Here is a 15,437-nt window from a genome sequence, read left to right as displayed (position 1 = left end):
TGTTATACTTCTGAAAAACATGGTTAAATAAGAAACAGTTGTACCGCAACACTGGTCAGGTCTGACAGAACGCTTCACAGGCTAGAGTGTAAAATTAACACTTGCCACCAGACAAATGCAGGCACTTGTTGTGCAATGTCAGGTCATTTTGCTTATGTACCGACCAATGTGGCAGGAAACCGGTAAGATGTCTCTTAGCTTAACATTTAACAAGAATTTAAAGCAACACATGCACAATTCAATTTCAGGTTTGTAGCATGTTATTTTATACATTTGAATTGAATAAAAAATTGAAAAGGTTGCTGGTTAAATTGGCCATTCACCAGCTGATAGGCAAAAAAGTTAATTTCCCACCCTATCTGTGACCAAAATTAACATTAAAGGTCCTGTATTATGCCCCTTTTCACAAGATGTAAAATAAGTCTCTGATGTCCCCAGAGTGTGTATGTGAAGTTTCAGCTCAAAATATCCAACAGATCATTTTTTACAGCATGTTTAAATTGTCATTTTTTTGGGGCTCAGAAAAACGCGCTGTTTTAGTGTGTGCCCTTTAAATGCAAATAAGCTGCTGCTGGACGACCCAGGGGGCGGAGCTTCATGAGCTCGTGCTCAGTCTCTCAGGACAATTTCATCTCACGGAATGATGATAATATCAGAAACTCTCAGTAACGGATGCCTACAGAGTCAGAGTGCTGTATAGAGATGAAACAGGTATAGTTTAGTAGTTTAATTACGGTTATTATAACGTATTTGTCATCTGCTTGTATGTATCCATTATTTATTAATAGCCTACAAGTCTGCTGTCTGAATGATGATCAAACATATACTGATGAGTTTAATAAAGTTTATTGTACATCACACAAAAGATGAAGCATCAGTTTTACTTCAGAAAATCACCGTAAGAGCTGAGTAAACACAGTAAGTTATAAGAAGTGCGCAAGTACATAAACGAATTTCGGTAGAGTTGAGGGAGCATTCCTGTGGGCGGAGGTTAGTCAAAAAACGGTTCTAGTGACGTCATTAAAGAAGGAAGTAGAGGGATGTAGTCCAAACGGACCGTTCGATGTAGGCGACTTCTGTTAAATAAAATATCTCGCTTGGCATTGAACTTTGAGTTTTATAATTTTACAGATATTATTTATGCTCTAACAGCAACATTACATACTAACTAAAGTTTGAAACATGGGATCACGAAGAACGGGACCTTTAAAAAAGTGTATTAGATTGTTTCATGCTGTGCATGTGTTTGTGTTCTACCTGCTTCTCCAGACAAAGACATGGCGCTGCGACTCCTGGCCAGGTAGGAGTGTGTTGGTGTCTGTAGTCGAGTGATCATTGTATTCTCCCATGGGGTAAGAGGCATGCGACGCGTACCTGGACAACACACGCATGCACATTCTCAACAAAAGTCCTAAATAAGCAGGTTAAACATCCAAAAGTAAAGCACTTGACACACATAAATCCCATCACATGCATTCATAACTTCATATGCCCAGAATAGGTTACCCATTTGCATCATCTGCTGGTGACAGTGAATCATGCATGATTTAAAATGTTTTGAGTTAAGAATTGAGTTAAGAGTTAAAAAAACAGAGTTAGTAACCCTAAACATAACCACCAGTAGAAAGACAACATGAAACTGCCCATTTAATGTCTAAATGAAATAATATTTCAGGGTGGGACTTCATTTTATCCATCATGATTTGACTGGATTATGAAAATTTTGACCAACGCACATGGCCATTCGCGCAGCAAAACACTAAAATCAGTTACTACATTAAATTCCTGAAAACAAATGGGTTCTTTAAAATAACATGCACTGATTAATTGTACACAATAACATTTAAAAAAAAGTAAATAAATGTTTTGTTTTCATGTCGTCTTTAAAAAAAGGTGGCCAACTGCTGTAGGGAAAAAAACATGCAAAAACCAAATATAAAAAACAATATAGTCAAATGCCAGTGAAGCCCTCAAATAAAGCATGCAACAATGCACACACAGTACAACTTTTCCCCACTATTTTTATAGCTTAACGATTATTCGCTAATGTATAAACCCTTCAGAACTTACACAAAATTTAACATGCAATAATGCTGGAAGAGACTGCATGACTCAGGGCTCAAGACTAAACACGACAAATTACAGAACTGCATGATTATAGATTTGCTATTATTTAGTTTAGAAGCACTTGGTGCATGCAATAAAGTGCAACATGTTGAGTATAAACTCGAACATTTTCTCCATATGGAAATAGATTTTTATTTGAACGATAACTTAAACATTTAAAGACAGACTTATTGTGAGTTCAGAGGTTATTAATCAATGTTATATGCTTTTGTTAATAGCATACACATTCATATTTTTCAGTACACTTAAATTATATTGTTTCTGTAGGTATAATCAACAACTTTGAATATTATCTAGATCTCATCATTACTTTCAATTTGATTATGTTATTTGCAATGCTCTATGGGATTAAAGTTATTTCCCTCATTAAAGCCGTTAAGTACACAGTGTTCTCTTTGCCGTTTTGTCCGAATATCAAATACTTTTTTGCTACAAATTAAAGTTTGTAATGTTATGATTCGCCTCATAGCTGGTTGGTTTGATTCATAGCTTATAACACTTTAAATACCAATACCAAAAAAATCTATAAAATAAAAAAATACTCCAGAACCAATGCCACTGAAAAATGGGCACTATAGCACTCTATGGTAGTGCCTAGATTGAAACAGAATTAACATATGTTTAATTGAAGTCACATATCAAAACAAAGGTTCTGTAATTTGTCGTTAATGATCTTCTATTTTTAACTGTTCATTCATGCTTGTTACTTCATTTAGTCTGAAGCCCTGGGTAGCACTGGTTTGAACCAAGTAAAAGAGCAAAAAAGACTTCTGGATTTCTAAAATCCACCTGCTGGTTTGTCCTGAGGGATCTTCTCTCTGGATATATGGGATTTAGATAGCGTTTTTTTAATCAAGCAAGATGACGAGAGAGATGTCCGCTTCTGTAAGGCTTGGACGGTACAGCAAAGTCACACAAAAACACACACACAAAAAATATCAATTATGGGTAAATTCAAAAAGGGGATCCTTGGTAAATTATTCATCTAAAAAGGGACTTGTTTGGCTATGAGATTGTGTAAAGATTTTTTACCTCTATCTGGGGAATTCAGCAAGGTGGCCGAGGAAGATGACAGGCGTTTGGAAATGACTGGATCTGTGTGTTTGGACAGATTCATAGTGGAGACTGACCTTCTGTCAGCATCTACAAACACACACACACACAAATACAACATGAGATGCAAAACTTCATACAACTTAAAGGCGTAATACAGAAAATGCACTGAAGAAAAGACTAAAGAAAGACAGAAAATGGGGAAGAGGGCATAAGAGGCTTTAGTGAGACCTTTTCTACTGTGTGTATGCTTGAAGCAGCTAATGGATGCTAATTTGTAAAAGTTAGGCTAGATCTGAGGAAAAGTGCTTAGCTACATGTATTAAAGACTACTGAGGATGACGGCACTATCTCAACCTGCCTTCCAAAATGGACAGACACATTGACAACTTTAAAACTAACAGGACATCTGTGATCTAATATCACCTATATAGATATTACCTGATTTTAAAGGGGTCATATCATGGAAAATAGGATGTTTTTTGCTCAAAGACTTAAAACTACTTTTGATGTACTGAACTAGTCAAAACTTTGGACACACCTGAAATGTTCCTCACAATATATATATTAAAAAAAAAGTGATCTAAAGGCTTAAGCTTTAATACTTGAAGTTTGTTTTGTACACAAAATCTTAAAGGTGTAAAAGCAAAAAAAGCTGTTGGTGCAAAAAAGTGGACTATAAGCAAAAAATGTGACAAAGAGATACATGTCCCCTTTAAAACAGAAACTACAAAATGGCTATGAGTCATCTAACTGTTAACCAGTTTGTTTATGTTTCTGGCTCCATGCTAACTGCTTACGGGAAAGGAAACTAATCATTTATAGGTGATGCTACAAGTTCTAGCTAATGGTGCTAGTCGGCTGCTCTACACTGCCGGTTATATTCACATTGAGAGCGAAACTGCTGCTGATGTGTTAAGCTGAAAACACCATGATAGTGCTCCAGCCCAGCTAGATCCAATGGAAAGAGAGCAGAATCATCAAAACCTGAGAGAGAGAGAGAGAGAGAGAGAGAGAGAGAGAGAGAGAGAGAGAGAGAGAGAGAGAGAGAGAGAGAGAGAGAAGCAGTGAAAGGAAGAGGGAAGAAGAGAAATGCAGAACCATACACAGAGAGAGTGAGAGAGATATTGATGGAGCAGAAAATAAAGCAAACAAAGGGGGTGTGCAGTGAGCTCATGGCTCTGAGTCAGCAAATGTGAGCAGAGAATAAAATAGAAGTGTTGTTCTGCATACATAAACCTATTCAATTTATATTTAAACACTATAAAAGGCACTAATATTAGAACTTCAAATCCTGAAAACCAGGCTAAAGTGAGCTTGTATCAGGGAACCACAATTAATCGTAGTAGGTTTTCTACACACCCTGAATAATTCTGTGCACATGTGTGTTTACCGCTGTTGTGTGACGTGCTAGCAGAGATCGTTCCACCCCAGCTCCAGCGGTTCGACTTCGGCCTGGCTTTCTGACCCCTCTCCATGGTCCTCCTGATAACAGCCTCATACCGTGCCTGAAACACACAAGGACATTATCTTTCCAGAGAGCATTTTATTGGATAAACGCAAATGTCCCGCCCTTCCATAACTGTGAGTTATTTAAATGAGTAACATTGTGACTTAAAGCCCGGAAAAAACACGTTGTAGTTCTTGAAAAGTGGATTCTGTTAAATAAAATATCTCCCTTTGGAGTGGACTATGAGCTTTGTAACCTTGCAGATCTTTTTTATGCTCAAACAGCAATATTACACACTAACTAAAGTTGAAAAAGTGGAAAAGCATAATAAAGATAAAAATGTTATTAAAAAAAAAGAAGTTAAGTTTATTTTTATTACAAAAGAAGTACCAGAGGGGCTTAGAGATACTGTAAGACGGCCTTCAAATATAGTCGTGGTCAAACAGGGGCTTGGAGTCTTGCAGTCAAAACTGTTGAGAACCACTGATGTAATTTTGCTTTAATAATGACTGATGAGAAATATGAAGATAAATAATGAAAACTAAACGTATAGGGTGTGAATATATACAAACAGCTGAATAAATTCAACTCCAGAGAAGGGTTTTTCCCGACGTCCTCACCTTCTCCTCCTCCAGTTTCTGCCGTCGTTTCTCCTCCACAGCAGCTCGTCTCCTCTCCTCCTTCACCCGCTGCTCCTCCATCCTTTTCCTGCGCTCCTCCAGCTGTCTCTCATGAAACTGTCGGGCTCTCTCCTCTCTCTCCAACCACTTGGACCCCCGTGCAGCTGCGCACACACACACACACAATCAATTCCCTTAGTCAAGTCGTATGCATAGTGTATCCCTTAGTATGCATAGTGATTTGTTTATAATTTCAACTCTAACACAACTTTTCCAGTGTAACTTAAGGAGGTCCGGAAATCACAATTTTTAACATTGTCATGACTACTGGAACACTGAAGGAAGGAAGGAAAGAGGATAGATAATATTATTCCTAAATAGCCCAGCTGGTATCTAGATGTGGGAATGCCCTACCAAATATGTTCTGTTCCTGGATGAGGATCCCAAAATGAAAGAGGGATCCCTGATAATGTAAGTTCAACCAGTCATATTTAAGATTTGCAAAGAGGCTGTCATTGAAGGACAGGGCAACACAACTACATTGGAACTCAAAACCTGTAAGAATTGTGACTAATTTCACAGAGATTAGCAGATTATAACAAGTCTTTAAAGGGATATTTACCCCAAAAATTGAAATCTGTTATCATTTAATCTTGCTGCAGTAGTCGGTCAGCATCCGGTGACATTGGCAATACCGGTGTTGTCTCAAGTTTATATACTGGTGTGAAAATATATCTTTGAAACACAAATTAAGATATTTTTAAAGTCTTATGGGTTTGGAACGACAAGATGGTGAGTAAATGATGACAGAATTTTTATTTCTGGGTGAACTATCCCTTTAAATATAAAGTGTAATGCTAAAGCTATAAGAGAATATGTAATAAATAATAAGAAAGGCAGAAGTTAAAAGTCAACATTGTGGATTATCAATTTTATTTGCAACCAAGCACTCCAGTAATTGAAAGCGAGCAAAATTAATCCGCCAATCTCTCTCTGGCCTCTCTGTCTGTGCCTATAACCCCTTACATAAAACTGGGTGTCCTGGTAACAACCTTGCCAAGAGTTTACAAAACAACTGCACCTCGCCACAGCAACCTGCCCCTTCAAGTTAGTCATGCAGTTACAAACAAGGAAAACAGACAGACACAAGAAACAGCAAAATGTGTAAAAAAAGGCAAGATCAGGAAAAAGTGCAAGAAGTGTAACCCTGAGCTTTACATGGTGAAGAAGGTTTGATTTGACAAATTCCCATGATTGACACATTCCAGCAACTCAGAAATAACAAGAACAACACATGAACATGTAACTGCTTCTTATACTAAACTGATAATTCATTATGACTCTCATTAGGACTGAGTGAGTCTCTGATCAAAGGTCAGTTCAACAGTATCTGTGTGTTTGCATAGTAAACCACTGACACTCCACCATGAAATCAAAACTGAACCCATGTACATCTTAATAACCGGCCCGTTCTTAAGATGCATTCGAGTCAAGTCAGCAAATGTAATACCTCTGTTAAAGAATATGTAACAAAAGCGAATTGATATTATTCATAATTTTAGCAGATTGTTTTTGTTTTTTTTTACATTTTGTGTACTGGAACTGTGGATGAAGCTTGCTAGAAAGCACTACTCATTTATATTATTTATGAGATGACAGTCTTGCATGACTAAACTACATTTCCCATAATTCTCTGATGCAAAACAAGAATTATAAAAATCAAAGCATCACTTACAGTACATACTAAATATGCATCCTTTGTCATTTGTATCTGTTTTGTATGTAGTACCTCAAAGAAAATGTGTCTTTGTTAAAGGGATGGTTCAGAGTAAAATCAACCTAGGCTCCTTTGCACCATGACCTCGAGCCAAACACCCCCCCAGAAGCCTTTTCTCCCTTGGTCGAACATTATTAAAGTTAGAGCTTATTTAGAGATATCAGCCGAATGGCTTAGTGCAGGCGCTAATGGATCTAAGGTTGTATCTCATAAATTACCCCACTAATAATGCCCAGAATGGTACCAAACTTCTACAGTAGTACAAATAGGTTCTGTACTCATAAAACGAGGCATTGGAAAGTTTGTAAGTACAAAAAAGTTGTCAAAAAACTAATAACAGTAAACAAAGCTTAACATTCAAATGCCAATCAAATCATGGTAAAAAGTGATTAAAATAATTTTTTTTAAAAAGTCCCGTCCACCCAATTGTACATTGAATATACTGCTTCATTCTGAAATGTGTCACGTTATGGAAGTTAAATGTGTTGCAAAGGCACTCTGACATTGTCTTTAATAACAATGTGTGTGTTTGTCCTACCATTCTGCTTCTCCAGCTCCTCCCTCCGTTCACGTGCGAGTCTCTGCCTTTCATCGATCTTCTGCATGAGAGGCTCTGCAAACACAAGCACACATGCTGGATGAGTTCAGGCAGTAAAGCTGGGAGGTGATGTTTGCATATATACAGCTAACAGTAGTGCACAGGCTGTGTGTGTGTGTGACCTGGTCTGGTAATGATGTGCGTCTCTGTAGGGCTGGGAATGGTGTAGGTGTACTGTCCCGAGACAGATGAGTCCGGGTGACTCCATGATGACGACTTTTCATCTGCTCTGAGAAGGTAGTCAGAGCCTGAATAACACAGATAGAGGGAAGGGGGAAACTGTTAATTCTTCAGAGAATTGAAAATACAAAGTGCTTTAATTATTTTGGAAACATCTAGGTATATCGCTGTCAACTGTATTGGTGCTCTTAAGACATCATATCATTTAAAAAGGGGATATAATATAAAAATGTAATTAATATTAAATATTACACAAAATATATATTTTTTTATATTAATAATAATCTTAATGAATATTAAATTAATTTAAATTTTAAAATATTAAAAATATTTATATTGTTTTTAGATTTAAAATTATTAAACAAAAAATATTAAATTATCATTAAAAATAATATAATTGTATTAAAATAACACAATATTGAGAGTTCAGATGCAAAAGCCTCTAAGTGCCATCTGACATTTTCTTCTAGAATGATAATTTTTATCAAGCTCGTATATTTAAGTTCAATAATTTCACTTAAATGGCAATGCAAATTACCTATTAATTGTCATTTAAGTGAAATTACTGAACTTAAATATACAAGCTTTATAAAAATGATCATTCTAGAAGAAAATTTCAGATGGCACTTAGAGGCTTTTGCATCTGAACTTTGATATATATCAAATATTTTTAAATACTAAATATTTATGATATATATTAAAACAGTAAATTATAACCAAGAAATGTTTTTACAACTTTCACAAACTGTAAACATACTTTGATTTCATAAAGTTAACATGCCAACCATGGAGAGATATCCAATATTTATACAGGTGTAAACAAACACATACTAGTCTCATATTGTACATCAAATGTATTTTTTATTTGCACAGTGATATACACAAGACATAGTGTTAAAGAAGCTGCAAAAAGTCAAAGTTGTTTGCTCTACATCATGTTGATTTACTTAACCTGAGATCATTCCCCCTCAGATCTCAGCCTGAAAATTAAACAATTCATTGAAAACAGATGCCAAATAGGCTTATGAATTCATGGGTAAACATAAAATATATGGCTTGAGATGTTTAACCATCCACAGACAGAAAGTGTATTTGTAGTGTTCCTATAATCAGGTCTCAACATCTGCAAGTATCCTGTGACCAGTGACAGATACTGAAGCAAACAGCACATCAGAATCAGCAATCTGGTTAAACTGTTATTGATTCCTGCACTAAAACCAATCAGTCTCCCGCTGTGTGCGTCATCTCACACACCAATCAATAATAGGCCTAGTTATGTTTTCTTGTTATACATTATGCTCGTTTAATCCAAACTTATAATACAGAAATTGCAGGCACAATGTTCCTCAGTTCCGTTGAGGTTAGGCATCTGACATATCCCAAATTATGCTTTTGGAAATGAGGCACATTTCTGTAGCAATCGTGAGATTAAAAAGTCATCGGACTGCTGTAAAAGAAGTAGGGCTGCACAATATATCGAAATTATTGAAATATCGCAAATGTTGCGTTATGCATATCGCAACAGCTTGCAATAATATGGGTCATGAACAAAAGACAGAGAAAATCACTCACTGCTCTTGGCTGAATAACTTTTGTAGCTTTAATAAGAATCAGTATATATTTAATACATACAGTGAAAACTAAGCAGTGTTTTATTTTTACATTTGATTAATCAGTTTCTGTTGTTAAATAACCCTAATGTAGGCCTTCCTGAAACCCTAAACCCTGTGGTTTACACTGATGTTAAAATAACACTTCTAATGCTACAGTAAAACACGGATGTTCACTTTCAGAAGTTGTAGGGATGTTTTCTTGTCAAAAAAAGAATGTGAAACACATGTAGGTTATATAATTTTAAATATATTTTAAAGATAATTTAAGTTTATTTTACACACTTTAAGCATTAATCGTATTGCGTATCAAATATCGCATTATTTAATTAGTTATCGCATATCGCATTTTTCTTCAATATCGTGCAGCCCTAAAAGGAAGATTCAATGGCAAAAAAGAAAAGTATTGCCATCCTTTACATGACATCACCCACATAATAGCATGTATTATGGCTCCCACAAATACTGATCTTTAAAGAGTGCTACCCATAATTCCACTGTGGGGGAGGAGGGGATAAACAAGCTATGGGCAGATGGTGCGTCTAGACGAGGGGGGAATGGATAAAGGACAAAAACAATCACAACAAGCAAAGACATAAGTGCATTTTAGCAAAAGTCATTGACGACCATTGGCCAAAAACAAAAACACCCTATTCTACATAATACACGAAATACACAGGAAAACATGAAGAGTTCATTGACAAAAATGGAATTTACTGTAGAATGCGGAATGTCACAGAATTTTGCATATTTTGGATGAATAAATTAAAAGTAGGGCTGAACAATTAATCGAATCGTGATCTGTGAATATTAAACTGCAAAAAGCTATTTAAAAATGAATGTTCGGTAGGGGTGCAACGAACAGGACTCAGGGTTCGGCACGCATGCGATTCGCGGATTAACTGCTAAATTTAACCATCATAGAGTGAAACTCTATCATCTGGACGTGTTTTTTTCTTGCCAATTTACACATTCAAACGATTTTAAATACAGAAGAAGAGGCAAAAATCGGGACTGTAATCTCTGCGCACAGCCGCACACACTCGAAGCGCGCGCACACAGAGATAGAGATGCGTTTCAGACAGCGCTCGAACACCGAATTGATTCCTCTTTCACGTTTATTCGCGCTTAAACGGACACAAAATTATGTCAAAATACCCGTCTCGACAAGTATTCTCTCTGTCATGTCATAAGTGAACAGTAGAGAAAGAAACCGGATGTGTGTCAGTATATTCAGTCCGTGCATTCGGTCTTAAAGTGACAACAGCCTAATATTCCTGCTGTTGTCTGTGTCATTAATGTTAATCAAATAAAATAATACAGCTTTAACAAAGATGAACCTATATTTAATTTCTACAGTAAAACAAAGTGTGTTATTTTCCATTTAGGCCTAACTATTAATTTCTGTACCTGAATACTACTGTTAGTAACTTTTTGTATTTGTTCTTTAAGTATTTGTATTTGTAAGTGAACTTTAAGTAATAAATTAAAAGAAAAGTTACCCCCCCCCCCCTTTTTTTTTTTTGCTGATCCAAAAAATGATTTGATCCATAACTCAAAAACCATAAAAATGATCAGAACTGTGAGTTTTGTGATCCGTTGCACACTAATGTTCAGTGTGTCTCTGAATTCATGAACTGCCTACACAGGCAGCTTGTTATGCGTTGGAGCAGAGCCATTGTGATATTATTCAATCTATTTCCGTGTGCGATCCCTGAGGAGGCGACGGCCGGCACTTGCTCTAGATTTCAGGACAATGTTGCTCCTGATTTATCCCAGGCCAAACTCCATCCGACCCAATTTACCCACTTACCGAAAACGCAGGATATCACCTTTCTGAGACAAACAATGGGCAAGGTCTCAAATGATTACTGAGGGCAATTTCTGAAATCATTATATTCCAGAAAAAGGGACATTGATGAAATTCTTCATTGTTTCATATTTCAGTCAGTCAGAATACCCTCAGTTTCTGCAGGCACACACAGACTTCAATACTACAGTTATACAATCTAATCTAGAGTCATCAGTTCTCTACTGAGACTTATTAAAACGCAGAATACAGGTTTATAAATCCCTAAGAGAATGTAAAGCCAAAAAATGAGTCTCTCTGTCTCTGTGTGTGTGTGTGTGTGTGTGTGTGTGTGTGTGTGTGTGTGTGTGTGTGTGTGTGTGTGTGTGTGTGTGTGTGTGTGTGTGTGTGTGTGGCTGCAGCCCATTACTTATCGGTGAGGGAGACCCAGTGGTGTTTAACCCAGAAAATACCTGACAGTGAATCATAAGCCCAGATGCCCAAGTGATATGGACACTTCATGCTCCAACATATTGTGCTGTGCTACTTGCAAAAGACAATCCTAAACACATACATCACTGCACCTTAAATGGTTTCTTTGTGATCTTTGTTGAATGCCTCTAACGGAAGCCAAACGAGACTGAAATCATCTGATATGTGCACCATCTAAACAAACCTCAGGCTATTGTGGTGGTGAAACTTTAACATGACACCTGTGGGGTGTGTTTGTGTGAACAGCTGATTTTGCCTTGATGTAGCTCGCTGGTAAAGGCTTTTCACTTGACACATAGCATTTACTCAAATGCCCAAGGGGTGCAAAAACAATCAAATCTCAGAACGAAGTCAATGTTATCTAGTCTATACATTCTTTTGAGATGACAAAAGATAGGCTACATAGTTACAATCACATCTTTCCTCTCGAGATTAGACACAAAATGCCTGAACTGAGCCCTTTCGAGCAGGTTTTGGACTTTCCTTTTAGCATTTTCTCTCCATTCCTGCACAGAACATACCAGCTCATGAAACTTTGGTCTGAGGCCCATGCCTGATTAGCTTACTAATCTGTGTCCTGAATGCAGGGCTGAACAGGCTGGTTAAGTATATAGTGACGGCAGAACAGAACAAACAGAAAGATCCACAGACACCAACCATCTACAGAGCAAAACAGCATTAATGAAATCATCATCTTGAGGTAGTTGCACAAACTTTAGAACGATTGTCTAGACAACAAATACACAGAATGCTAACAATGAACAGGGCTCAAGATATGACGGCATACAGGCTTTTAGGGGTGGTATATTTACATACCGTAACATGCAAAATCTCTAATGAGAGTCAGGGTTAGACCCATAGAGTTAGGGTAACCCTAACCTAACCCTAGACTCTAACCCATAGAGTCAATGTGCGCTAACAACACTTCTTGGACTTTGACTTACAGGCTTTGTTTAGCTAGTTAGTATCTCATAGGTTTGACGATATACTGTATATATACAAAGTAACAGCCAAATTAATCACTTTTTTCTTCTTTTTTTATAATTCACACAAAAAAAAAAAAAAAGTCCATAGTGTGCCGAAATGTAGACTATGTAGTTGTAGTCTGCGCTCTCTGATAATCAAATAAGAACAAACAGACAGATATGCAAACTAAAACACAAATACAGGAACACATCCGGTGTGACACTCTAGCAATAGTCTTGTTTTCTACTCGTCAAGGTTGTTCATCTTGGCTCCTCTGTGAACGGTTTCCATGCCAGTGTGTGTAGCGAAGCAGAACTGCTGGAGTCAGAGTGAAGCTGAGGTCCGAAGACAAAGCATCAGATAAATACTATGTAAATCAGGAGACTGCTTTATACACAAGATAATATATGAAGGGAGGAAGAGAAAGAAATACCTGTTAAAACCAAACGCTTGTTTACCAGCTTACTAGACAATGTTGAATGTGTTGCAAAATGAGATGGAAAACATCCCAATTTGCACACAATCCATCCGAAATAATATCTGAGATTAGGATTAATGCATCACAAATAACAGTGTGCTGAACGTAGCATTGCAAAGGAATATGGTGTCCAGGAGAGTCTCCCAGGTGCTAGATGATACGACTTTAAGGGCAAAGGTCAGAGTTGAGCCTAGTGTCGCTGAATTTGTGTTCACTAGTTTGTGAGCAGACTCTGAAATCAAATGCAACCAATATAATATTTTACTTAAATATTACTAATTTTCTAATTATATCATATATAAATATAGCTGCAAGCAGCAATTACCGGGGCCAAGCAGAATAAGACGACAAGACATGCCAACATGTCTGAAAGTGTCAGACCAACTGCAACAATGAGCAATTAAAGACATTTAAAGAGGATTTTAGGCGAAATGGCTGAAAAATCATGTAAAAAGTGATTCAAAATATGATTTAATGGATTGTCACTTTTGACCAAAAGGTGGCGCTGTTACGAAATTGATGTGGTGTGGTCAGAGTAAGGAGACAGTGACACATACAAAGTTTTGTGTCAATATGTCGAGGCATTGCAGATATAAAGCCTGAATAGTCATTTTGGCATCATGCCTCAACTTTGCTGCTGTGCTATACAAAAACGGTTTCATCAATCGACACGAAATCCATAACTTTTTGTCGGCACAGTCTGGAGATGATACGATTCGATTTTGGTGAAAATCGGACAAACGGTCTAGGAGGAGTTCGAAAAAGTAGGTTTTGAATGAAAATCAAGATGGCGGACAGGAAGTTTGGCCAAATAAGGAAAACTTGGTATCTATGTTCTCGGCTTGACCCAAGGAATCTATTAAGACCCGTGGCATTTCAATAGCCAGATTTATTCAAAAGTTATTAGCCTTTTTGGAAATTTTGTTATAACTTTTGACCACTAGGTGGCGCTGTCTTGAAATATTTTGGTTGCCTTCAGGGGATGGTGCTGATGACACAATCTGAGTTTCGTAATATTACACCAATGCATTTGTTTAGTATAGCATTTTATTTCACAAAACTGTATTGAAGTCAATGGGAATTTCATATTTTGTTCAATTATAGCGCCACCAAGAGGCTCAGTCCCACAATTTTTTTTACGTGTCCTCAGAGTGAGCCCATACATATGTGTGTCAATTTTGGTGAAAATATCTCAATTCGCTTCGGAGTTATAGACATTTATATGAAAAAACACGAAAAAAATGACTGACACATGACTTTGATTGGAAATTAGTACCCCTAAACATCAATATTTTCGCATTTGGGCATTGGCGTATAGCTATCGACCTATGTTTCCAAACTTCTGACGGTGGTTTCGTCTCGATCGGACTAGCGGTTTCAAAGATATAGCCAAATGTTTTTTAAGCGCTAAATCACAACGCTACACAAACCGTAAGGCGAAACCTAGCATGTTTGGTATCGTAGGACTCGGCAACGATTCAGGAGTCTAAAAAGATGAGTTTCGTGAAAATAAGTCGACCACACCCAAAGTTATAAGCATTTGAAAAAAAAAATTCACCACTAGGTGGCGCTGTTTCGAAACTTCTCAGGCTCATTCAGGGCATTGTGCTGATGACCCATACCACATTTCGTAACAATCCGTTCATGCGTTGTTAAAATACAGCATTTTAGCACAAAATTCAAAATGGCCGACAGTCAAAATGGCCGATATGGCAAAATTGGATATCAGTCGACTCGGCATGACGCCCTGAATCTATCAAGACCAATTTTATGATTTTTGGACAAACTGTTCAGAAGTTATAAGCAAAAATAGCCATTTTTCATATCTCCGGACCTGTAGGTGGCGCTGTGCCGAAACGCAGCATGTAGCCTCAGGTCATGCTTGTGAGTACATGTACCAAGTTTGGTCTGAATACGATAAACCGTTGCGGAGATACAGCCTTACGACTGTTTTTGCAAGCGCTACGTAAAATTTGTTCGAGCGTTTATCGAAAACGGTTTGACGAATCAACAAGATTTTAATAACTTTTTGTCACCCCTGCCTGAAGATGATCCGATTCAATTTTCGTGCAAATCGGACAAACCGTCTAGGACGAGTTCGAAAAAGTACCTTTTTAGGAAAATTCAAAATGGCGGCCATGTTTTTATGACGGAAAATGACGATATAGGGTGCAATCGAATCGTCATGAGCTCAGGAATCAGAGGAAAAAAGGATTTCGCTGATTGGCCTTACGGTTCAAAAGTTATTAGCAAAGTAAAAGTGAAACTTTGGACAGGTGGTGGCGCTAGAGGGAATG

The 15,437-nt window shown here is 37.2% G+C and overlaps 1 protein-coding gene across 18 annotated transcripts in view; it reads right to left on the bottom strand.

The window, feature by feature from the left end:
• map7b (microtubule-associated protein 7b) overlaps positions 1 to 15,437 on the bottom strand; it is a 137,412-nt gene that overhangs the window by 34,799 nt on the left and 87,176 nt on the right. For 6 of the 18 annotated variants that reach the window (XR_014604065.1, XM_084098214.1, XM_084098220.1 and 3 more), the window contains exons 2-9: positions 7,748 to 7,873; positions 7,566 to 7,640; positions 5,251 to 5,414; positions 4,574 to 4,688; positions 4,069 to 4,167; positions 3,160 to 3,270; positions 2,917 to 3,018; positions 1,258 to 1,374 (exon numbers count right to left, since the gene is read on the bottom strand). Coding sequence is in view for 17 of the 18 variants with exons in the window: in XM_084098214.1 (XP_083954340.1) it covers positions 1,258 to 1,374; positions 2,917 to 3,018; positions 3,160 to 3,270; positions 4,069 to 4,167; positions 4,574 to 4,688; positions 5,251 to 5,414; positions 7,566 to 7,640; positions 7,748 to 7,873 (909 nt within the window). In the remaining variant the exon portion in view is untranslated. The remainder of the gene's footprint in view (positions 1 to 1,257; positions 1,375 to 2,916; positions 3,019 to 3,159; positions 3,271 to 4,068; positions 4,168 to 4,573; positions 4,689 to 5,250; positions 5,415 to 7,565; positions 7,641 to 7,747; positions 7,874 to 15,437) is intronic. The other 12 variants (XM_084098210.1, XM_084098211.1, XM_084098208.1 and 9 more) reach the window with 3 other exon arrangements.

Source organism: Abramis brama, assembly GCF_963993115.1.
Source record: "Abramis brama genome assembly, chromosome: 22".
In the NCBI taxonomy this organism is placed as follows: domain Eukaryota; kingdom Metazoa; phylum Chordata; class Actinopteri; order Cypriniformes; family Leuciscidae; genus Abramis; species Abramis brama.
The sequence above is the reverse complement of the archived record's forward strand: the minus strand, read 5'-3'. Positions and strand labels throughout refer to the sequence as shown.